We start from the raw sequence: 24,720 nt of genomic DNA, 5'->3' as shown, positions 1-24,720 counted from the left end.
CGGTGAGACCGCACGAGGCGGGAAGGGACCCGGCCAGGCTCTGGTCCCCCAGCTGAACGATCCTCCTCGGCGGGAGGACCAAATAAAGACCCACGTGGTCCATTTCTTTTTGGGTGTGTGTGTCTGTGTGTGGTGCCAGTCTGTTAAGTAGAATTGTTAAGTGCTTTTCGTTCATTGTAAATTGCATTTCTTTTATTCGGATAACTCTGCTCTGTGTGTCCCTCCCTATTGAAAATAAATATCTGTTCAATGTTCCAGTTCGTTGCCTGTCATTTCGACCATTGACCCAGCACGGCATGGATTGAGAATTAGGGAGGCCGTGTGCCGTAAGTTGTCGTTTGGACCGACAGACTGGTAATTCCGCTCGGTTACACCGGACTGAGGTCGCGAGAGTGACCCGGTTCGACAGAGTCTGTCGAGGGTGTGATTTCCCCAGTAATTTGACGACGTGGGTACTTTTGAATATTGAAGTTAGGCAATTAACCCTACCCACGCCATCGAAATATTGGTGACCACGGTCCGCAAAGGGACCCGTGACCTTTCGGACTTATCCGAGAGTCACGACCTAAATTCTGGGATGTTCGGTGGAGACAACCCTACTGCTCCCCCTGGTGGTCATTTATCGCCGCCAAACCCCGGCCCACAACAGTAATAACAGGAAGGGAGTCCAAAGGCTGGTGATGTCCGTCACGCGTGAGTGCATGGATTTTTTTTTTTTACTCCACAAGAGGGAAGCTTATGGAAGAACAAGGTTAAATTTAGTGGGGCAACAATAGGGCACAACTCAATGAACAGTATAGGAAGAAAGAGATAGGTATATATATATGTATACATATACATATACATATACATACATAGCCTGGTGTTGGCTCAGTGGTTAGGGTGGTGGCTTGGGATCCAAGGGTCCTGAGTTCAAGCCTCGTTCCCTGCTGAATTACTTCACCAGGGGGTTGACTCAGCCTGCCATCCTTCAGAGGTCGGCAAAATGAGTACTAGCTTGCTGGAATGATCGAGTCATTTGAGTATCCTGTGTCAGAGTGGCGACCCGTCCAGGATTGTGCCCAATAGCCAAGGAAACTGCTTCGGCAGCACCGACGCTCTGTTCAGAGTTTGGTTCCAATGGATGGATGGATGGATATATACATATATAATTATATATATACATATATATATATATATACATACATATATATATATATATATATATATATATATATATACATACACATATATATATATATATACATATATATTTATATATACATATATATATATATATACATATATATTTATATATACATATATATATATATATATATATACATATATATTGTTACAGTTCTAGGAACCGTATGCATACAAACATCCAGTTGTCCCGAAGTTAGTTATGCCATTAGGTATATGTGCAGATAGAACCCCTCCTTGTGTCGTGGGAAAGCAAAAGGGGGTGTGTTGCTATGTTTTTTTTTTTAGTTAGATAAATATATCTTTATATCCCCTCCATCACGATCCACTGTCGACCTGCGTCTCCGGAGCCTCGTTGTTACGAGGCAGAATCTTCACGTCCGCAGTTCCTTTTCGGTTTCCCCAAACGTTCCAATTCAAGCTTGGTTGTACCACCATCCACCTTCCTCAAACACGCGTGGAGTGGGCGGGCCTTCCCGGTCCGGCCGACATCCCTCCCATAAAGGGCAGACCCCATGAAGGCCCTGTCCAATCAGGGTGGACGGTGACGTCAGCTTCGCCAAGGCCCCTCCCTGACCTTGGGGATATATAAATTACGACACCATCCTCAGGGTAAAGTGAGAGAGTTTGGTGGGTTCGTTGGCTGGTTGCAAAGAAAGAAAGAAGGAAGGTCGTTGGTTGAGTTGGTCCCTTGATTGTTGGTTGAAGAAGGAAGGTCGTGATCACGGAGGGCCTGCCCACGTCTCACCTCGGCGGCCCGTCTCTTGTGCTGGTCCGAGTACGCCCAACTTTGACCGGGTCTCTCGTTGGGTCCTGTCTGCTGCCCTGTTCTACCTTGGACTCCACGCTCTCCACCTGGGCTCCTTCGCAGACACGGTCTCCACACGTGCGGCTGTGGGCCGAACTACACGACCTTTGTCGGGTGCCGCACCACAGAGCATCCCTTCCCTCGGAACGTTCAGGTACGAATAGAACTGCGACCTCAGCTCCCTCCCTCCCTGGCTGCAAAAGTCCCTTTGCCATCCAACTGGGTTTATTTTGTCCGAGTGTGTGTCTGAATCTGTGGCGCCTGTCTATTAAGTAGAATTGTATAAGTTTTTGATCATTGTAATTCTTGCCTGTATTATTCTCACGACAAGTCTGCTCTGTGTCCTCTTTTGTAAGTTGCTGTAAAATTGTCGCACTACATCTCTCTTCTGTCCCCTGCATAACACACCAATAAACCTGTTCCTGTACTACATTAATTTCCTCGCTTAGTGTAAATAAATTATTGGAGAAATGTTCCCAGTTCTTTTTTTGTCTTTTCCTTCATTGGTCCAGCATGGCTCGGATGTGAATTTAGCCGGGTCTTTATCCCCGATAATCTGTTCATTCAAGCCGGTACATCCTTGGCAGTTCCGCTCGGCTGCATCCGATCCGGAGTTGGGAGTTGGTACTCCACCGTAGTTGGTAGAGTGATACGGTTTGGGCAAGGCATACTGAGGGCGTGGTTCCCTGGTAGTCGAAACTGCGTGGTTAATTAGGTAAATTGATTCTAGACAAAAAGACCCTACGCCACGCGGTGGAGGTATTGGCGTCCACGGTCGGTTAAGCGACCCGCCGTGTCATGGAATTATCCGTGAGCGACGGCCTACAATTCCGGGAGTCTGGTGGGAGACGACGTAACTTCCCCCACCTCATGGTCGTTCTCACCACCGGACCACCGGCCCGCAACAATATATATATATATTATATATATATATATATATATTTATATATTGTTGTGGTTACCAAATTCGCAAACCACCATTCAGGTCCCTTAGGTGAGGTATCTCGGTAAGTGCATGTGTAGTTAGGCCCAAACCCGTTGTCTAGTGGGAATACATGTCATTTATGCGTGCTGTGACTCTTCAGGATAGCCGTTTTTCTTTTACTATCTTTATTTTGGACCAACCGCCATGATTACCACCACAACCACAACATCAACCACCAACCACAACGCCGCTTCACCACAACCGCCACGACCTTCACGTCACACCTCGCAACCGTAGCATCGCCACCGTTCTTGCCCCGCTGTGGGTACCGGTGTTGGACTCGTGCAGGGCGCGCGTCGAACAGCGTGTACAAAATCACGGATTTTGTGCTTCAAAAACGGATCAAAAACGACACACGCCCACTTTTTGCCGTCCAATCGGTGAGCGAGGGGCGATTTGGCCCCGCCTCCAGGACGATCGATATATGCAAATTTGTGGATCAAAAAGCCTTCACGCCCACTTTTTCTCGGGCCAATGGGGAGCGAGGTGAAAGGTCAAAGGGAGGGGGTCAAAGGCGAAGCTACGGGGGGATAAAAGGACCGTGTTCGTCAGTCAGGAGAGGCGGAGAAGAGGTGGAGAGTCGGAGAGTCCAGAGGTCGAGAGTCGGAGAGTCCAGAGGCGGAGAGTAGGAGAGTCGGAAGCAGAGGGTCAAGACTTCGCGGGCGGTGGAGCTGCTCGTCGTGTGCGTTGGAGTCGGAACGGAGGGGACGAGCTGTGGAAAGGCGGCGACACCAGACGAGGGGGTGCTCGCGTCGTGCAGGGAGCTGCACCCGAGGGAGGCCGACAGCGCGACCTGGCCGAGGTGGAGACGCACACCAGGGATAATAAAGATCCTCTATACCCCGAGCATCAGCAACCCCCTCCTGTTTCCCCCCGCGCTGAGATAGTGCGACCAAGGGGGCCCCTTTCCCACCCCCTACCAGACACTGCCCGCGAGGCCCGCGGGGTGGGGCGCCATCGCCGCTCCGCGTCTCATCACCAGACGGGTAGGCGCGACCCGGTCTCGGCCTCAGGCCCGCCTCATCCTTGAGGGTATTTCTTTTCCTTGGTTTTGGGTATGTGTTGTCGGCGCCGTCTGTGAAGTAAAATTGTATAAGTGTTGCCGTGTGCTCGGTAGTCGGTATTAGCTCTGCATTGTGTTTTCGCTTTTATATTTGCTTTTTGTGTAAATGGAATTGTGTCTTTTCTGTGTGCTTTTGGTGGAATTGTATATGTGTGCTTCCCGTGTGCCGCGAATAAATGTGCTTTGTGTTGAACTGTTTCCCGCTTCGCTTCGTCATTTCTCCCATTGAATCCTCATCTTGCTTCACGTAAAGGGTTGGTAGTGGGCTGAATACGCCCGATAATTAATCGAACCGTCGAGGTCGACGATAACACCGCTCGGTTATTCTGATAGTACGGAACGGGTCGCTTAAGTGGCCCGTGTCCGAAGTCGACCTGCGGCGAGGTGCGATCGCCCGGTCTACCCTCCGCGCGGGTACTTAGGTAGGTCGAATTTGGCGAGCAACCCTATCCCACGCGGGGGCTGATTGGCTCGATCGTGGTGAGACCGAAAGGTCCACCCGTGACTGGTTCCCGGCGTTAGTCCAAGAGGGTCACGACTGGATTGTCCGTCCGGTGGGCGACGTGCCGCGATTCGAGTTACGTGGCCGTCAGCACGCCGGCGGGCGCGAAATCCGCAACACTGGTGTCAGGTCGTGCGATACAAATCCATCGCCCTCCTCGCGGCACTGGTATCGGAGAACAGGAAAACGGGCTCTCCTGTCTCCGGCTAAATTCACGGGAATCGGTCCAGGGGTGAGAGAAGCGACCCCCGATTCCCTCCAAATTACGAGCGAGCAAATTAACCCTTTAAGAGAAGCAAGATGGCGTCTCAAGGCGAGCGGGAGCCGGGGGTATTAGAAATGGATGTAGAATGTGTAGAATCCATGGTCCAGGATGGAATCCCCGAGCAGGAAATGTTGATTGTGCAGGAACACGGACTCGCCCAACTGAACCCAGAGCCCGAAATGGGTGCGGCAGCGGCCGCGGTGTATGACACCTCCCCCCTCCACCAAAACCCTTCCCCAAACCTTGCCGAAACGGCTCAGCTGAGTGCATCCGACATGGCCCAGCTATGCGCCATGCTGGCGGCAATGAACGAAAAGATGAATGCGAAAATGATCGAAAAAATGGATGCGAATATGAAAAACGAAATGAAAGGCATGAACGAAAAGATGGATGCGAATACACAAAAAATGGATGAAAAGATGGATACAAATACAAATGAAGTGAAAACGACGATGGATGCGAATACACAGCAAATGAAGGAAGAAACGAAAAAGCTGCGGGGTGAGACGCAGAACATGGGCCGATGCCTGCAGGCGGGCATGAAGGCCGTTAGCAGGGAACTTAAAATGGCGACTCCACGTGTCGGAACAAACGAGCTGGAAGGGGGTGCAATGGCTGACAGGCCCGCGGTGGGGGCGGGTAAGGAAAAAGTAATTCGGGAGACAAGAGACGAGGTGAAAGTAATTGCGAGGGAGAGAAAAGAACAATTAATACGGAGAGCAAGGATGAGGTACGCGGAGATCGTGAAAGAGCAAGGAGTGAAAAACAGGGAAGGACGGGAGCGACTTAAAGAGAAAGCAAGGTTGACCTACATAAAGATAAGGGAAAGACGCCAGAAAGAAGCAGAGACCAATAAACACGATGAAGACGGGGTAAGTGACGCACACACACACACACGGAGGTAGTGGAGGATAATGGGGGTGAGCTCGCGGAGCGTGTCGGGACCCAGTGCGAGCACCTGGATGGCCTCCTCCAGGAACGAGGGGAGGGAGTCTGCCCCCTTGAGGCGAGTCACGACCAGGTGAGTTCGGTCGTGCTTTGCGAGGTTGAGGGGAGGAGTGCTGTGAATGGGTGCTTGGAAAGCTTGGGGGGTATAGAGGCCCCGGAGACCCTTGTGGGGACGCGAATCCCCAGTGTGGTTGTCCCTGTGTGTGTGGTGCAAGGTGTGAGTGCGTCCCCGTGTGTGGAAGCGACCCCGTGTGTGAGTGGTGTGGTGGCGATGGTGCCGGAGTACGTGCTTCCCAGCACGCCGTGTGTGGATGAGGCACGGAGTGAGTGAGGCACCGCGGGTTAGTTCCCCCGCGTGTGTGGGTGAGGCACCGTGTGTGGAAGAGACCGCGTGTGTGAGTGTCGCCGTGTGTATGAGTGAGGTACCGCGGGTGAGTGCCCCCGCGTATATGAGTGAGGGACCGCGGGTGAGTGCCCCCGCGTGTGTGAGTGAGGCACGGTGTGTGGATGAGGCACCGCGGGTGAGTGTCCCCGCATGCGTGAGTGAACGGCTGTGTGCAAGGTCGCTGAATGCAAGGGAGACCGTGTGTGTGAGAGAGCGGTATGTGAGGGAGATGTCGGTTGGCATGCGGGAGCACGCAGCCGCGTCTCCCCGTGTGAATGTGATGGAGTGGACTGTGTGCGTCGTAACACGCAGGTATGCGTGTGTGGAATGGAGACGGAGACGGCGACAGAGAAACGAAAGCCGAGTAGCGGCTGTAGTTGTTTCGGGGACCGTGCCGGGTTCACCCAGCAGTGAGCACGAGGTCCGTGCTGTGCAACGCACGAGACCACCACGTGCTCGCTTGCGAGAGTGAAGTCCCGGTCTGGAAACGCACGCGGTGGATTTGCCGATCCCGCGGACGGACAAAGTTTAGGCAGGTAAACGGATTTGGACCGGACGGGTTCTCCACGCGATCGTGTGTGTTAAGCTCCAACGGGCAAAGCACATGTGTTCGCGTGGGGAACCCCTCGAGACGTGGGGCTTGTGTTTTTTTTTTATGCGCACGGTGACGCCATGGCTGCACGTGGGGTTGGAATCCGGCAGGAGGGGTATCTCTGCCGGATGGCACCGTCCAAGGAGGGACGAGGAACACGTGCAGCTGCATGACGTCACGGGCAGGTGCAAAGTGCGCGAGTTGCCGCGCAGGTGCTGCGCAGGGAAAAAAAAAAGGAAAAGCAAGCCTCACTTTCGGGTGCACAGGATTCCTGGGCAAGGGGTGAAAGACCCCCTTACCCGGGGCACAGGATGGAAACTAGTTAGGGGGAAGGGTTAGCTTAGCTAGACCGACTCCATGGGGCAGGGGTAAGTCCTCATGGAGTCCGTGGAATGGATTAGTTAGAGGGATTGTAGCCAGATTTAGGTGGGGAAATTGATTAAAGAGATTAGGAGACATGGACAGACTTATGAATGTGTAGAGGGGACGTAGCTTAGCTACGTAGGTTAAATGGAACGTGCTGTAGTTTAAGGGACGACGTGGGAGCACGAGTTAGTTAGGGGATGTTGATAGGAGGATGGCAGAGTTCAGTGGCGTGTGTGTTGAAGAGTTGGTGAGTTGTGAGGCATGTGCTTGGTGAGTGAGTGAGGCCAGCGGGTCTGTGTGTATGGAGCGAATGGGGAATGCATGGTGCGATGAGTGATTGGGGGGAGGAGTGACTCCCGCCCAAGGGACCCCGGGGTCAGTGTAGATTGAGTTAGCTGGGTTAGTCAAATTGAAAAATGGAGGTCGTTTTGTTGTTGGTGGGAAAGTAGGCTCGAGACCCATTTGGAGGGGTGCAGGAGCCCTGTTGACGGGCTTGGGAGCGTGGCTGCGAAAGGTGAGTATCGCTGCGTGGGTACCCCGGGCACCAGGCTAGTCGGCCGTGGTAGGCAAAGGGCCCATGGGGGGCCGGGATAGCGTAGTGGGCACGGGTGCGCCTGCTTGGTGCGGGGGCCCGGGGCGCCATTAGCCGCGTGGGCAGTGTTGTGGGCAAGGGTGACCCTCGGAAAGGGGCCTGGGAAGCCAGCCTGCCACGTGTGCGTTTCAGGGGAGGTGCCATAGGGGGCACTCCCTGGTGTTAGGGAGCTGGTAGGCTCGGAGGCAGTGTAGTGCCCGGGGGTGCCATAGCGGGAGATTCGGCAGAGGGTCGTGCCTGCCAAAGGGAGCCACGTGTCCCAGCCATGAGACCGTGTGAGGGCACGGAGAGAAAATTGGGGGGCGAGGCCCGAAATTGTGAGGACACCAACACAGGCGACGGGAATCTGGGTTTATAGAACCAATAGTTTAAGCGAGAGGCGCTTGTTGGAAGCCCCGGGGTAGTTTAACAGTTAAATGGTTAGGGTAGATTAGGAGATGTACCCCTCCGCACCATCCATCCCCTCGCTCTCATTGTGGGCCGCTGGACCCACTTTGGGTGAGATCGCCGAACTCTGGGGAGGCCATTCTGAGGCTTCGTTGGGCCTCGACACAGGACGTTAGCTCTCCCTTGTTCCCCTCCGGGAAGGGAACGTAGGGGTTGGGAATAGGCTAGGTGACAGGATAGGTTCGCCGAACAAGGACGATAAAGGGGGTTAGGGGACGATTTATAGTGGGGGAGTAAAAATAAAAACAACAGAAAAAAATTAAGTTGGGGCTAAATTGGGGTTTGACAAATTAAGGGAGTGGGTATGTACAGTGACAGGCAAAGGCGATAGTTGGGAGGGAGACAGGTAGGTAGGTCCGAGCCCGCCTTCCAAGTGGCCAGCACCACCGCACTCCCTCCACCAACCTCCATTGAACGGCAAAGGCTGGCCAACTTCATCGGCTGGCCGTGTTTTGCTTCAAGGCGGAGGCCGGCCAACTTCATCGGCAGCTGTGTGCTGCAAGGCCTGTGCCGGCCAGTTCATCTGCTGGCTGTTTTTCTTCGAGGCCTGTGCCGGCCAGTTCGTCTGCCGGCTGTGTTTGCCTGCAGCGGCCTTCTTCTGCGGGCTGTGTTTGCCTGCTGCCTTTGCCATGCCATGCCCACTGCCCACGTTCACCAGCCCCGTTCAATTTCTGCTTTGCCCCCCCCCCCTGTTCGTTTCCATGTGCGCCAGGATCAGAAAGCAACAGTTTGCAAGCTGCGAGAACTGCCCTGTTGGCAGCTACAACACGGGCCTGCAGTGGCGGCCCGTGCACCGTGTTTGCGTCCATCCATTCATCCATCCATTCATCCATCCATTCGTTGTGTTCATTGCGTGTGCCACTTGAGCTGGCACGGAGACTGCGTTTGTGCAGCCCATGCACCGTTGTGGTTCACTGCGTTCAGTTCAAAAGGGAAGGCCTTGGACTGCGTGTGAGCAGCCGGCCACGTTCCCTGTCACCTGCATTGTTTTGAGCCAGAGACTGCATGCGGGCAGCCTGGCTCCCTGCTAACTGCTTTTCTTTTGCAGAGTTCAATGATCCTGGGCCATGGTTTAGTGTAAAATTTGTAAGTTAAGGTTAAGATGTACTGTAAATATGAGTGCGCCCCCGGCATGTATGTCTTAGCGCCGGCAATTTTATTTAAGTCGTCCGTGTGAGTGAGTTTGTTTAGGTAGTTCCGCAGCCCTCAGGTTATTTATTTTGGGGACACGAATACCATGAATGTCGCACCCAGGGATCCGTAGGTAAAATGTACTAGGGGAAAACTACACATGATGGCACACGAAAATTTGACGACTCGGGACGAGTCTGTAAAAAGGGGAGGGGGTAGTGTTGTGGTTACCAAATTCGCAAACCACCATTCAGGTCCCTTAGGTGAGGTATCTCGGTAAGTACATGTGTAGTTAGGCCCAAACCCGTTGTCTAGTGGGAATACATGTCATTTATGCGTGCTGCGACTCTTCAGGATAGCCGTTTTTCTTTTGCTATCTTTATTTTGGACCAACCGCCATGATTACCACCACAATCACAACATCAACCACCAACCACAACGCCGCTTCACCACAACCGCCACGACCTTCCCGTCACACCTCGCAACCGTCGCATCGCCACCGTTCTTGCCCCGCTGAGGGTACCGGTGTTGGACTCGTGCAGGGCGCGCGTCGAACAGCGTGTACAAAATCACGGATTTTGTGCTTCAAAAACGGATCAAAAACGACACACGCCCACTTTTTGCCGTCCAATCGGTGAGCGAGGGGCGACTGGCCCCGCCCCAGGGCGATCGATATATGCAAATTTATGGATCAAAAAGCCTTCACGCCCACTTTTGCTCGGGCCAATGGGGAGCGAGGTGAAAGGTCGAAGGGAGGGGGTCAAAGCTGAGAGGGCGAAGCTACGGGGCGGATAAAAGGACCGTGTTCGTCAGTCCAGAGAGTCCAGAGGCGGAGAGTAGGAGAGTCCAGAGGCGGAGAGTAGGAGAGTCCAGAGGCGGAGAGTAGGAGAGTAGGAGAGTCGAAAACAGAGAGTCAAGACTTCGCGGGCGGTGGAGTTGGCAAGAAGGAGCTGGTCGTCGTGTGCGTTGGAGTCGGAACGGAGGGGACGGAGCTGTGGAAAGGCAGCGACACCAGACGAGGGGGTGCTCGCGTCGGGAGCTGCACCCCAGGGAGGCCGACAGCGCGACCTGGCCGAGGTGGAGACGCTCGTCGCGGGATAATAAAAATCCTCTATACCCCGAGCATCAGCAACCCCCTCCTGTTTCCCCCCGCGCTGAGATAGTGCGACCAAGGGGGCCCCTTTCCCACCCCTACCAGACACTGTCCGCGAGGCCCGCGGAGTTGAGGCGCCATCGCCGCTCCGCGTCTCATCACCAGACGGGTAGGCGCGACCCGGTCTCGGCCTCAGGCCCGCCTCATCCTTGAGGGTATTCTTTTCCTTTGTTTTGGGTATGTGTTGTCGGCGCCGTCTGTGAAGTAGAATTGTATAAGTGTTGCCGTGTGCTCGGTAGTCGGTATTAGCTCTGCATTGTGTTTTCGCTTTTACATTTGCTTTTTGTGTAAATTACATTGTGTCTTTTCTGTGTGCATTTGGTGGAATTGTATATGTGTGCTCCCGTGTGCCGCGAATAAATGTGCTTTGTGTTGAACTGTTTCCCGCTTCGCTTCGTCTTTTCCTCTATTGAATCCCCATCTTGCTTCACGTAAAGGGTTGGTAGTGGGCTGAATACGCCCGATAATTAATCGAACCGTCGAGGTCGACGATAACACCGCTCGGTTATTCTGATAGTACGGAACGGGTCGCTTAAGTGGCCCGTGTCCGAAGTCGACCTGCGGCGAGGTGCGATCGCCCGGTCTACCCTCCGCGCGGGTACTTAGGTAGGTCGAATTTGGCGAGCAACCCTATCCCACGCGGGGGCTGATTGGCTCGATCGCGGTGAGACCGAAAGGTCCACCCGTGACTGGTTCCCGGCGTTAGTCCGAGAGGGTCACGACTGGATTGTCCGTCCGGTGGGCGACGTGCCGCGATTCGAGTTACGTGGCCGTCAGCACGCCGGCGGGCGCGAATCCGCAACAATATATATATATATATATATATATATATATATATATATATATATATATATATATATATATATATATATATACATACATACATAGACATATATACATACATACATACATACATACATACATACATATATATATATATATATATATATATATATATATATACATACATACATACATACATACATACATACATACATATATATATATATATATACATATATACGTGCACATATATACATACTCACATATACGTGCACATATATACATACTCACATCTACATTCATATATATATATATATATATATATATATATATATATATATATATATATATATATATATATATATATATATATATATACACTGTCATCCCTCGCCATATCGTGGTTCACCTTTCGCGGTCTCACTGTATCGCGGATTTTTAACTCTTACATATCTAATTTTATATCGCGGATTTTTCGCTCTCACGGGATTTTGCGGTATGAATGTATTTTTATATATTTATTATTTTAATTATTTTTATGGTAAAATAAGCATTTTCTAGTCTATAAATTAAAAAAGGAAAAAAATATATATTAAAACATATTACAAGAAATAAAATACTGTACATAGTGTACAGTAGAAGAGTAGATAAAGAGTCGTGCGTATGGAAAACGCAGATGCGGCCGCTTCCACTTGCGCTGGTTTACCCACGTGAGATCGTACACGGCACGCTATTGGCTGATGGATGGGAGGCGACCAACCAGAGCATGGTGTTCTGTATCCTGGGTTCTGATTGGCTCAGCGACCGAAGCATCATTCTCTGCATCTCCCGCACATGGCATGCATTCAGCGTCTCGCCTTGTCCATTTCACATCGACGTGCGATCGCTACTCGTCGTGTTTCTCTGCGTTGTTGTGTTTGTGTGAATTATCCGTGAGAGTTTTTAATTCATTTCAACCCCTACAATGCCCCCCAAACGTTCTGCACCTTCTGAGGTATCTGGCACTGAACCTAAGCGGCAGAGGAAGATGCTAACCATCGTAGAAAAAGTGCAACTTCTCGACATGTTAAAGCAAGGGAGAAGCTTCGCTGCTGTCGGCCGCCATTACGGCATCAATGAATCTTCGGTTCGGTACATTAAGAAGGACGAAAAGAATATCAGGACGACAGCAGCAGTGTCTTTTAACAAGACTGCGAAGAGGGTGGTAACGTCCCGCAATAAGGCCATTGTAAGGGTGGATCAGCGACTGCAGGAAGAAGAATATCTCGCTGGATACCAACACCATCCACACAAAGGTATGGGAAATATAAGAGTATGATATAAGAAAAATTTCAGATATAAGTGTGGGAAAGGTTAATAAGAGTGTGGGGAGGGTCATAAAGCTTTAAAATATATATAAATAATAAAATAATCATATGGTCGCAGGGGGGGGGGTTTGGAACGTAACCCCCGCGATAAACGGGGGATTACTGTGTATATATATATATATATATATATATATATATATATATATATATATATATATATATATATATATATATATATATATATATATATATATATATATATGTATATATATTGAGCAGTCTTCCCTCCGAACACCCGGAATTGAAGGTCGTCACTCCGGAAAACTCCGAAGTCGACGGGTCACTTAATGGACCGTAGACGCCAATATTTCGACCGCCTGGTTGAGGTCTTTTTGTCTGATTCCAATTTACCTAAGTAGCCGCGTGGTCTAGCTACCGAGGAAACCACACCCTCGGCCGGCTTTGTCCGAACCGAGTCACTGTTCCCGACTCGGATCCGGCGTAACCCAGCGGAAATTACCAAAGCCGCGCCGGTCCAAAATGACAATTTACGGCACAATCGGCCTCCCTCACTCTCAAGCCCGAACCATACTGGGTCAATGAAAGAAAGCACAGACAACGAACTGGAACATTTAACAGTTATTTATTATCCCCCGCCAACCAACGAAGTTGGCGGGGGATATAGAAATGGGTTCCGTCCGTCACATTTTGTTTCCAGAGCTTAACTACAAATCCCCTCAAGATATATTCACGAAATTTGGTACACATATCAAGTAAGTGGTGAACTGGTGCCTTTTGATATTTAGAGATTTACCCCAAAAAATTGTCTCTCACTTTCCATGGAAACAAGTTGGGTATTAAGAAATAATTGAGGTTAACCTTTGTTTCCAGAGCATAGTTGCAAAACTATTAACTATTTCTTTATGAAATTTGGTGCATACATCAATAATAAATTGAACTGGTGCCTTTTGCTACTTGTGAATTGATTTAGACATAAGTTTTGTCCGTCCATTCGTCCGAATGTCCGTCACATTTCGTTGCCGGAGCTTAACTACAAATCCCCTCAAGATATCTTTATGAAATTTGGTACACATATCAAGCAAGTGGTGAACCCGTGCCTTTTAATGTATACAGATTAAAAAAAAAATCCCGTTTTCATGCAAACAAGCTGGATTGAGACGAATTTCCCTGATAATCCAGTATCTTAAATGGCTCGTAAGCGGAGTGAAAACCTTGTCCTCATTTACTATGGCGGGGGATATCGAAGACTTTGTCTTCAACGGATGCTAGTTTACAATTGTAAGAGGGAGGGAAACACAGAGCAGACTTAACCACGAATAATAATTCAGGCAAATGTACAATGGAATCACTAAAACAGTTCTACTTACAGATTGGCCACAGACAGACACACACACCCAAAAAGAAATGGACCTCATGGGTCTTTATTCGGCCCTTCAGCTCGGGATGGAAGGCGAGCTGATGCCCAGAGTCTGGCCAGGTACCTGGCCGCCTCGTGCGGTTTTATATGCGAGTCGGTGTCCGTGGACGAGAACGGGGATCCCCAGCTCGAGCGTTCCAACACAACCCACCACGGTGCGACTCGAACCCACGACCCAGAATCCAACGAGCGATCCTGGCTGCCACGAATGACGATCGACGACCCGAGCAGCACCACGACCACCGAACACCAAGGCACCCCAAAGAAAGAAGACCCGACCTGCGACACACCACCAACCAACCACGGATACAGCTCGCGCTCCTTCTTATTCATCCCCCCCACCCCCAGGCGGGTGGAGGGATCCGCTCTGAGGTAACTCGCCTCCGGATTGGTCAGGGGGCATCGGGCGATCGGTGTCCTCCCCTCATTGGATGAGGCGAACATTCCATCTGGCTGGGGCGGAGTCAGCCCTGAGGCGAGGGGGCTCCGCCCACGTCCGTAGCCTTGAACACGTGGGTTATGGCGCCGTGGTGTGAAGTGAAAGCTGGGCGGGTGAAGTGCTTGTTCGCCCGCAGAGTGGGAGGAGGAGTGGTGTGAGAGTTTTGTTGTAGAAAACTAAAGAAACTCACAGCGCACACACGAATTTCCCATTTGACATAAGGGAGGAATTCTAACTATCCACATATACTTAACGAAATAACTAAACTTTGGGTCAACTGTATGTGTGAATGCGAATGTTTTCCCGATTCGTAACAATATATACACACATATATATATATATATATATATATATATATATATATATATATATATATATATATACATACGTATACTGTATACCGGCATTCCTCACTTAACGACCGAGTTCCGTTCCTACGACGAGGTCGATAAGCGAGGATTTATTTTTATACAGAATTTTAAAGTTTTTTAATTTTTTTTTTAAATTGATTATTATTTCTTTTTTAGTGAGGATTTTTAAAATGTTTATACAGTAGTGTACTGTAAACTGCAATAAACAGAATAGAGGAAATCAGCTCTAATATACATTACTTAGGTTTGCATACTGTAAATACAGGTAATCGTGTTTATTTATTCTGAATAAAGAAAAGGTCTAAAGGAAACTCCAACTAGATCACTTTGTTTTAATTTGCATAACTCTTACATATTGCAGAACATAAAAATACAATCAGCAAAAATTATAAAAATGATGTACCAAAAAACATTAAAATTATAAAAAAAGACATTCAGATTAACATTTTAGTCATTGAATCCTTCAAAGTGTGGTAGTGGTTTTGGGTCATCAGCGTCATCATCGGAGTTATCAGCAGGGTTATCAGGAGCTGTGGAGGGCCTGGGTAAGGGTGATGACGGTGAGGAAATGGAAGGACTTGTAGGGGTAGGGGTCCTGGGTGTAGCTTTCGAGAAGAATCCCGTTAGTGTGGTCTGCATTGTAATTTTCTGTTTTTCTTCATAAATTTCACGATAGCATCGTTAAAGTTCATTCATTTGCCGTTCCACTTTCATGAACCGTTCAACATTCGGGTCCATACCCTCTAGTTCTAATATAGCCGCATTCACTTTCGAGAACACACCAGCTAACCCCTTTACAGTGAACTTCTTTTGTACTTCTTCCATTCTTTCCTCTTCTTCTTCCTCTTCCAAGTGCTGCTGCACTTCCAACTCTATTAAATATTCGTTGGTTAGCTCTCCCTTGACATATTCCACTAATTCTTCAATATCTTCCACTTCAACATCTAAATTAAGCACGTTAGCAAGTTCCACAATTTTCTTATTTGTGACATCGACGCCGCCGACACTTCCTTTTCACTGACATCTTGTACTATGGGGTGCACAATAAAGTACAAATTTATAGACGAAATATGTAGTCTTGGAGATTGCGAACGCTAGTGTAGTGAATACCGACCGACTGTGGGAATGAGACAGAAAAAAAAGAAGTGATGCGCTGCTGCTGCCGACTGGTCGGAGAGCTGGTCGTAAGTCCGGGTGGTCGTTAAACAGGTAGGTCGTTAAGTGAGGAGTGCCTGTATATGAGTCAAAATTTTGCTAATGCGTTACATTGCCTTCATGGGATTCGGTACGTTATAATTTTGCCTCTTTTTTTGGATACCTTTGCCCAGTGTCGAATATTCTATTCCCACTACGTAGTTACATATCGTAGGACACGTCCGTAATAAAGTGCGCGGCATCGAAATTCATCGTTTGTCCGATTTTACATATCTTGTTCCAAAAAACGTTGATTCCGATGCACTAGTTTTGTGACGTCCACGTAGAACGCATTTGCATATCCCTAGTAGCCGTACTCGCATACGTCTATTGGAATATTAATCGCCTTTCCCCCAGAGAATATGTTTAGAATCCTTTGTTCTGCAACACGTTTCGCCGGAAAGATCGACGAATTGCTCGTACGGAGTGATGTTTCCTCAGTTCACCTGCGTAATATGTGTCCATCAAAGTTTCACGGGGGAGCATAAATGATAAGCTTTACTATTTAGCTGCATTGCAATAAAGATATCAATTATATGTATTACATCGTAAATGTAGTATACCGATCTGCATGAATCACCTCTATTGATGGCCGATCGTGCAAAACAATGCCCGACGAAACTGATGATGCAGGTCTGTCAATTTCTTACGCACGTGAAAGTGGTCTGCAGGTCACGTGAACGAGGTACAACAGAAGTGATGATGCTATAGACGTGTGCCTAGTGGCACTGCACAAACAACACGTCATTGTTTTCTGATGAAGAAGCCTGTAATGGCCGTGATATCTCTGCTATTATGTGAAAAACGGCATTTTATCCCCTCATATTTCGGTCAAACCTGACGCACGTTAACCCCACTTTTTGGCAAACATTCTATATTTTCTTCGTTTTCCAGTGACTGGAAGCGTTTATAATGAGTGAAACCCAAAAATGTGGTATTAAATTATTCCAGAAGTGACGAATTGAGTGGAATTTTTTGAATATGATTTTTCTGACCGGCTGTCACGCTTTGGTAACGCATTAGCGAATTTCGACTCATATATATATATATATATATATATATATATATATATATATATATATATATATATATATATATATATATATATTGTTACGGATTCGCGCCCGCCGGCGTGCTGACGGCCACGTAACTCGAATCGCGGCACGTCGCCCACCGGACGGACAATCCAGTCGTGACCCTCTCGGACTAACGCCGGGAACCAGTCACGGGTGGACCTTTCGGTCTCACCGCGATCGAGCCAATCAGCCCCCGCGTGGGATAGGGTTGCTCGCCAAATTCGACCTACCTAAGTACCCACGCGGAGGGTAGACCGGGCGATCGCACCTCGCCGCAGGTCGACTTCGGACACGGGCCACTTAAGCGACCCGTTCCGTACTATCGGGATAACCGAGCGGTGTTATTCGTCGACCTCGACGGGTCGATTAATTATCGGGCGTATTCAGCCCACTACCAACCCTTTACGTGAAGCAAGATGAGGATTCAGTGAAAGAAATGACGAAGCGAAGCGGGAAACAGTTCAACACAAAGCACATTTATTCGCGACGAACGGAAAGCACACATATTCAATTCCACCAAAAGCACACAGAAAAGAAAAACACAATGCAATTTACACAAAAAGCAAATGCGACAATGCAGATCTACTACCGATTACGCGAGCACACGGCAACACTTATACAATTTTACTTCACAGACGGCGCCGACAACACACATTCCCAAAAACAAAAGAAAAGAGAACCCTCAAGGATGAGGCGGGCCTGAGGCCGAGACCGGGTCGGGCCTACCCGTCTGGTGATGAGACGCGGAGCGGCGATGGTGCCTCAACTCCGCGGGCCTCGCGGACAGTGTCTGGTAGGGGGTGGGAAAGGGGCCCCCTTGGTCGCACTATCTCAGCGCGGGGGGAAACAGGAGGGGGTTGCTGATGCTCGGGGTATAGAGGATTCCTACTCTGCCTCGAGTCCCGCGACGAGCGTCTCCACCTCGGCCAGGTCGCGCTGTCGGCCTCCCTGGGGTGCAGCTCCCTGCACGACGCGAGCACCCCCTCGTCTGCCCTCGCCGCCTCTCCACAGCTCCGTCCCCTCCGCTCCGACTCCAACGCACACGACGACCAGCTCCTTCTTGCCAACTCCACCGCCCGCGAAGTCTTAACTCTCTGTTCTCTTGACTGACGAACACGGTCGCTTTTATAAGCCCCGTGGCTTCGCTCTCTCAGCTTTGACCCCCTCCCTTCGACCTTTCACCTCGCTCCCCATTGGCCCGAGAAAAAGTGGGCGTGAATGCTTTTTGATCCATAAATTTGCATATAGCGATCGCCCTCCAACGCCCTGGAGGCGGGGGCCAAATCGCCCCTCGCTCACCGATTGGACAGAACAAAAGTGGGCGTGTGTCGTTTTTGATCCGTTTTTGAAGCAGAAAATCCGTGGTTTTGTACACGCTGTTCGGCGCGCGCCCTGCACGAGTCCAACACCGGTACCCACAAGCGGCGCAAGAACGGTGGCGATGCGACGGTTGCGAGGTGTGACGGGAAGGTCGTGGCAGTTGTGGTGAAGCGGCGTTGTGGTTGGTGGTTGATGTTGTGACTGGTGGTGGTAACAATGGCGATTGGTCCAAAATAAAGATAGTAAAAGAAAAACGGCTATCCTGAAGAGTCGCAGCACACATAAATGACATGTATTCCCACTAGACAACGGGTTTGGGCCTAACTACACATGTACTTACCGAGATATCTCACCTAAGGGACCTGAATGGTGGTTTGCGAATTTGGTAACCACAACAATATGTATATATATATATATATATATATATATATATATATATATATATATATATATATATATATATATATATATATATATATATTCGATATCAATAGATATATAGAGAGAGAGAAGGTGTGGAAACACTGCAACCAGCAAGTAACATGGTTGGGTTAGGAAGGGTTAATGGGGATAATTAAGATAAAGGGTTGGGATAGGGGATGACTGAGGTGGCGGTGTACTGCCTGCTTGAAGCCCTGGAGGAAAGTGTGGGAAAGAACGGCCTCTGGAAGGCAGTTGTTTCATACTCAGCTTTTATTCCTAATAAAAAAGGACAGTCGAATAAAAAGAAATTTCAAAATTTTTCGGTTTTGTAAACAACCTGAGCGACCCTTGTAAACAATCACAGTTTTTTTGCAAGTGCCAAAACAATAGTGTTCATTGCAGCCACCAGCTGCATGTTAAATCGATGAGAGTTTTCCTCAGCTTGTCTTCTGTCCTGTGGTTCCTCCTCATACCTCTGCTTCTCCTCCTCGTACCTCTGCCTCTCCTCCTCGTAGTGTTTCACTTCCAGTTCAAACTGTCTTTCTTGTATTCTTGCCATTTTCTTAGCAATGTCAGTCAAGCTCAATGAAGATTTTCTTTTCTTTGCTGCAGAGGGATGCAGGGAGATGACAAAAGCATGTTGGAACACTCACAGGCTATGAACACGTACGAGATGGTTTGTCGTGAGCTATCCATTTAATACACATGTGTGGTGGGAGAAGGAGAGAGTATGCTGGGAGTTTGAGGGGAATAAAAGGTGAAACAACGTAAAATGAGAAAGGGTGAACAACAAGGGGAGTGTCGAGAAAACATCCATCAATTTGGGGTTAATAAAAAATGCACAAACTCACCTCTGTATCTAAGTGTATTCCAAACATGCGGAGTTGGTGATGGAGCAACTGATGATGGAGCGACTGGCGATTGAGCAGCTGGATCGTTCTCAGCAGTCTCATTAATAGCATCGTTATTATCTGCACCAACAGTGTCATATGCGTTTAATTGAATGAAACAGTCTTCCAAAAAAAAAAATTCTTTAAATTCCAGATAATTAAAACAAAGCTCCATGTATGAACTAATTAAAAGAGACATGCCCATGTAGTCCATTGACTGAGTGGCTGGATTCAGATCTTTCGTTTCACCCCCAAGGCAACATTAGTTTAAACCCCAAAAAATGTATAGAACTTACTCCGAAAAATAATATTCTGCTTGTTCGACAGAATGAGAGGTGGTATTTTCTGAGTAAACAGGAATTAATTTTTGGGATTAATTTAATTCAGTGTAAGCTCAAAAGCAACTCTTCAGTTTCACCGAGTGATGCAATGTGTTATGGTGATAGCCAACGAATGATCCAAACTATCATGTGACGTGATCGGCTACGTCGATACACACAAAAAATTTGTGCCATACGAGAGAAATTCTCAACTTTGACAGAATTGTTGTGATGTCGGATCAAGCTATACAGATCACGTAGAAGGAAGGTGAAAAGTTCAATGGTAAGTGCTAAGGCTCGGAGCATTTCATGCAGCATGTGTTATGTTGGGAAGAAGGTTTGGGGATGCTGGATTTAAAGATGTGCTTATTGTCAGAGATCATTTGTCTCAGGTACAGTAGTTTGGGTCTTGTCTTGTAAGGGCTGCATGTTTTTTTGTTTTTTTTTGTATACCTTGGTCGAGGCTCGTATGAGAGCTAACACACAACTCACAGCAAGGAGGCATGAGACAAAAGGGGCGGGAGTGGAAGGGACAAAACAGTGGGGAACAGACACATTAGGTGAACTGTGGAAGGGAGAGGGATGGGGATGGGACGGGGAACATGGCGAAGAGAAGATGGACATTTCAGGGACTTTCAGGAAGGAAAGCACGAGAAATGAAGGAAGTGGGCTTGGGTGGATTATTGGGGGTAGAAAAGATCGAGGATTTGGATGGGGGAAGATAAGAGGTGGTGGTGAACAGCTGTTTTGAAAGCCTGGAGGGAAGAATGGGAAAGAATAGAGTGAGGAAGTTTATTCCAAAGGCGGGAAAAAAGAGGAATGAAAGAGTGAAGATGAGCAGTGATTCGTGATTTTGGTAGTTTTACCAGAAGGGGGTTGTTGGCAGACCTTGAGCGCCCTGTGGAAATGTGGTGGGGACAAATCGCAGAGAGAGCAGGGGGGGCAAGGCTGGAGAGGAGTCGGTAGAAGACAGAAAGACCACTGACCAACCTGCGGTGATTGAGTGAGAGGCCCAAAGACTCAGCTTCATTGCGGGAGATGCTGATGATCTTAAATGCCCTGGTTTCGACAGCGTGAAGCCGAGAAAGGTGGGAGGCAGGAGCACCAGCCCAGAGGGGAGAGCAGTACTCCATCAGGCTACGGACAAAAGCTTTGTAAGTGGTCAGGAGCTCAAGAGGGCCGAGGAAAGACTTAGCACGACGGAGGATTCCCAGTCGGCGACTGGCTTTTGAGGCGAGGTTGGAAATGTGACTTTCCCAGGAAAGGGTTTATGTTTGTAAAGTTGTGGTAGTGGTATCCACTGGTGGTATTTGTATCCAGTGAAAACTTTTCAAAGCACGAGACTTTTGCTCCAGCAACCGAACACTGATGTTTAACTTACGGTTGTCTTTTACCAGTGTGGTGTAAATACGTATTGCTGAACTTCATCTGAGCAACAAGAACAGACTTCCCAATGTATCTGTAATCAGTGTGGTCAATGTTCCCATGGATATTTGCAGATGACAGGACAAACCAGTCATTGCTGTTGGTTGGTTGGAGATGTTTTCACTGCCAGAGACTCATCCTATGATTGACGAATAGTTGCATCAGGGTGAGTTTGCTATCCAGATATCCAAAACAAATCCTTTTTGGTCAAGTAGCTTGTGACATGGCCATAGAACAGACGTACAACAGGGATACTAAATCACAGGGTGGCATTGTTGGATTTAGTCTGAAACAAAGTGCAGTAAAAAGATGGCTTTTTACAGCATCAGCTTGAACAAGCAAGCTGACTATGTCATGACTTGGCAGGGAAGAACGATGTGAACATCCAGCATCACAAATATGAAAGCCATTTGTAGCAGGATGACTCGGATCTAATGAAGATCACAGGAACCTTGTAAGGATTCATCAATCCATTTTGTTGTGACTACGATCAACTTGTTCTCTTCGCGTCTGGGTATCTGCCTCCAGTTGATGTTGAGTGATCTGATGAATTCTGAGCAGCAAGGTGAATGCACAACAGACCAGACGGACTTATTTTCTCCCATTAAACACCTTTTAAGCTAAAAATTTCCAATGACATCAGGAAAGTCGTGAGGGTATCTGCCTCTAAAAGCAAGACAGTGATTGGTGAAGAAGATCAAAATGACTGGATAAATTCTGACAGTCAATGGCAGACTTGACAGGAAAGTGTATTTGGAAAATGTGTGAATATTCCTTCGGTACCTATCCATATGCACTCGCAACAGTGGATGGAGGCCTTGTCAAATCAAACAAGTCTAAGTTACTGGAATGTATGGAAAGAGGTAATGATCCTTGTGAGCTACAACCCATCCGAGACAAAGATTCTGTTTGGATTTTCAATGCTACGGCTGTTTTACAGCAATTTAACTCAGCCTAAGAATTATTCCACCGAAACCTGCTCTTTCTCTCATGCACAGATTAATCCCATCTCATCTTCAATCATCCGACACTTCTTCCCGCCCATGGTACACTGAATCCTGTGATGTGGAAGTTGCTCTGAAGCAACTTGCCTTACATTCCTGGAAAGTTAATCCGACTGAAGGCAATCTCAGTGCATTCCAACAAGTCCGCAACAAGTGTGTCTCCACTCTTAGGAGAGGCGGAACACAACATTTGTCCAACCTCAAGAATGAACTTTCAAACTTGTTTCCCTCATATTAGACCTGGTGGCACCTTGACAAGTCTGTCGATGGTGTATACTCCCCTTCCTTCCATTTCCTCTCTTCAGATGGCACCATCGCTGATTCTGCTCGTGAGAAGGCCGAATGCCTCGATTGTGTGTTTGCTTCCAAATCTTGTTTCCCTAACCTCACACTCTGTACCCATCCTTCCCAGTCGTTCCCAACTGCTCCTGGACATCTGAGGAGGTGGAAAAGTTTCTGGCAACCCTCGACTCTGACTCTGCAACTGAACCGGATGGCATCAGCTCCTGTGTCCAAAAAACCTACTCTGCTGCTCTTGTACTTCCTGGTTCTGCCATTTTCACCGTCATTTATCATCGGTCATTTTCCATCTGCTTGGAAATCAGCTAAACATCACAGCATTACATCATAATGTGCTAAAAAGGGATCCTCTTAACTATAGACCAATTAGCTTCCTTCCAATCATCAGCAAGGTCATAGAATCCATCATTGCAGTTGACATTAAATCATTCTTTTTCTCCAACAGCCTCACCTCAGATCATCAATTCAGATTGAGACCTGGTCACTCTCCCTTGGACATGCTGCTTCTACTCTCCCAACAATGGAGGGAGGCCCTCAATATCAGACATCACATCAGGGCCATCTCTGGACATATCTCAAGCTTTTGATACAGTCTGGAAACTCACCTTGCTCTCCAAACTCTCTGCCGATGGAATCCAAGGCCAACTCCACTCTTGGATGACTTCCTCCACTCTCGTAGACAACGTGTGGCTCTCAACGGAACCCTTTCATCTCCTCACCCTGTCAAGGCTGGAGTGCCCAAAGGCAGTGTTCTCGGCCCCATCTTATTCCTAATCTTCATCAATGATCTCACTGACTCTGGAAAATCCGCTTTACCTCTTTGCTGATGACTCCACTGTCTGCCGTGACATCCCTCATCCTTCTGGCAGACAGGCAGGAGCCTCTTCCCTCTCTTCAGACCGAGACAAAAATCACAAACTGGTAAAACACTTGGAATATGTCGTTCAATCCCGAGAAATCCCACACCCTCACTCTCTCCAAAAGGGTCGTACCACAAATCCTCCCATCTACTTTCTCAATAACCTCGTCAAAGAGGTTCTAGCACTCAGTCTTGGGTCTCACTCTCAGCCATGATCTCTCTCGGGCAAGCCACATTTCAAAGTTGGCCGCCAAAGTTCACCCCCCCCCTTGCCCCTGGAGCATCCTCCATTGCGCAAAGTCCTTCCTTGGCACACCTGAGCTCCTGTCCACCTACAAGGCTTTCATCCACAGCTTGATGGTGTCCTGCTCTCCCCTCTGAGCTGGCTCCCCTGCCTCACATCTTACTCAGCGTGACGCCGTGGAAAAAAAGACTTTCAAGATTATTGAAATCTCTCGTGATGAAGTTGAGTAAATGGGGTATTCACTTTGCCATCGCCGACAGCTCAGTGGTCTCTCTGTCTCCTTCCACATCATTTCTGGCCTTGCGACCTCTGCCATCTCCATGTTTTGTCAACCTCCACCAGATTTCTGCAGGATGCACGCGGTCCATCAGCAACCCCTTCCTCTGAAACTGCCTAAATCCAGAACCACTGCTTACCCACACTCATTTATTCCTCTTTTGTTCCTGCCTGTGGCACCACTTTCCACACTCTTTTCAATCTCATTCTTCTCTCCAAGTCTTCAAGACAGCAAGCTGTTCACCACGATCTCAAGTCATCCCCCATCCAAAACCATGATCTTTTCTACACCCGTTAAACCATCCGCACTGCTCTCAAAATCTTTCCTCTGTCTCCATCTTGTCAACACCTCATCATTACACACTGCTTGTTTGCCATGGGCAGTTCTGTGTCTTTCTCAGACTGAAAGCAAAAGCCAGAAATAACTATTTTAACTGTAATACCTTATGACTGGCTGGAAAAATCCTTGTAAACGGTGTGACTGACGCCTAAACAGGATGGACGTGTAGCAGGCACCCCATATTGGTAGGAAACCTTACAGCAAATGCTGGTATGACAGAAAGGATTCCTGATCACCATTCCAGTGATGAAGAGATTACTATTTGGCATGTATATATATATATATATAT

The 24,720-nt window shown here is 48.4% G+C and overlaps 2 protein-coding genes across 2 annotated transcripts in view; one reads left to right on the top strand and one right to left on the bottom strand.

Moving 5' to 3' along the window:
• Positions 1-12,049: 12,049 nt before the first annotated feature.
• Positions 12,050-24,720, top strand: part of LOC147025496 (uncharacterized) — a 27,921-nt gene continuing 15,250 nt past the window's right edge. Inside the window, exon 1 of the mRNA XM_085887004.1 lies at positions 12,050-12,500. Within this exon, the coding sequence (XP_085743130.1) occupies positions 12,170-12,500 (331 nt within the window). The 5' untranslated portion in view covers positions 12,050-12,169. The remainder of the gene's footprint in view (positions 12,501-24,720) is intronic.
• The window catches only part of LOC147025495 (uncharacterized), a 38,931-nt gene continuing 33,191 nt past the window's right edge, over positions 18,981-24,720 (bottom strand). Inside the window, exons 3-4 of the mRNA XM_085887022.1 lie at positions 19,625-19,744; positions 18,981-19,379 (exon numbers count right to left, since the gene is read on the bottom strand). Of these exons, the coding sequence (XP_085743148.1) occupies positions 19,132-19,379; positions 19,625-19,744 (368 nt within the window). The 3' untranslated portion in view covers positions 18,981-19,131. The remainder of the gene's footprint in view (positions 19,380-19,624; positions 19,745-24,720) is intronic.

The sequence above is a fragment of the Eptatretus burgeri genome, chromosome 6, assembly GCF_056783735.1.
Source record: "Eptatretus burgeri isolate ZD-2024b chromosome 6, Ebu_testis_v1, whole genome shotgun sequence".
Classification (NCBI taxonomy): domain Eukaryota; kingdom Metazoa; phylum Chordata; class Myxini; order Myxiniformes; family Myxinidae; genus Eptatretus; species Eptatretus burgeri.
This window is presented reverse-complemented; position numbering and strand designations above follow the sequence as displayed.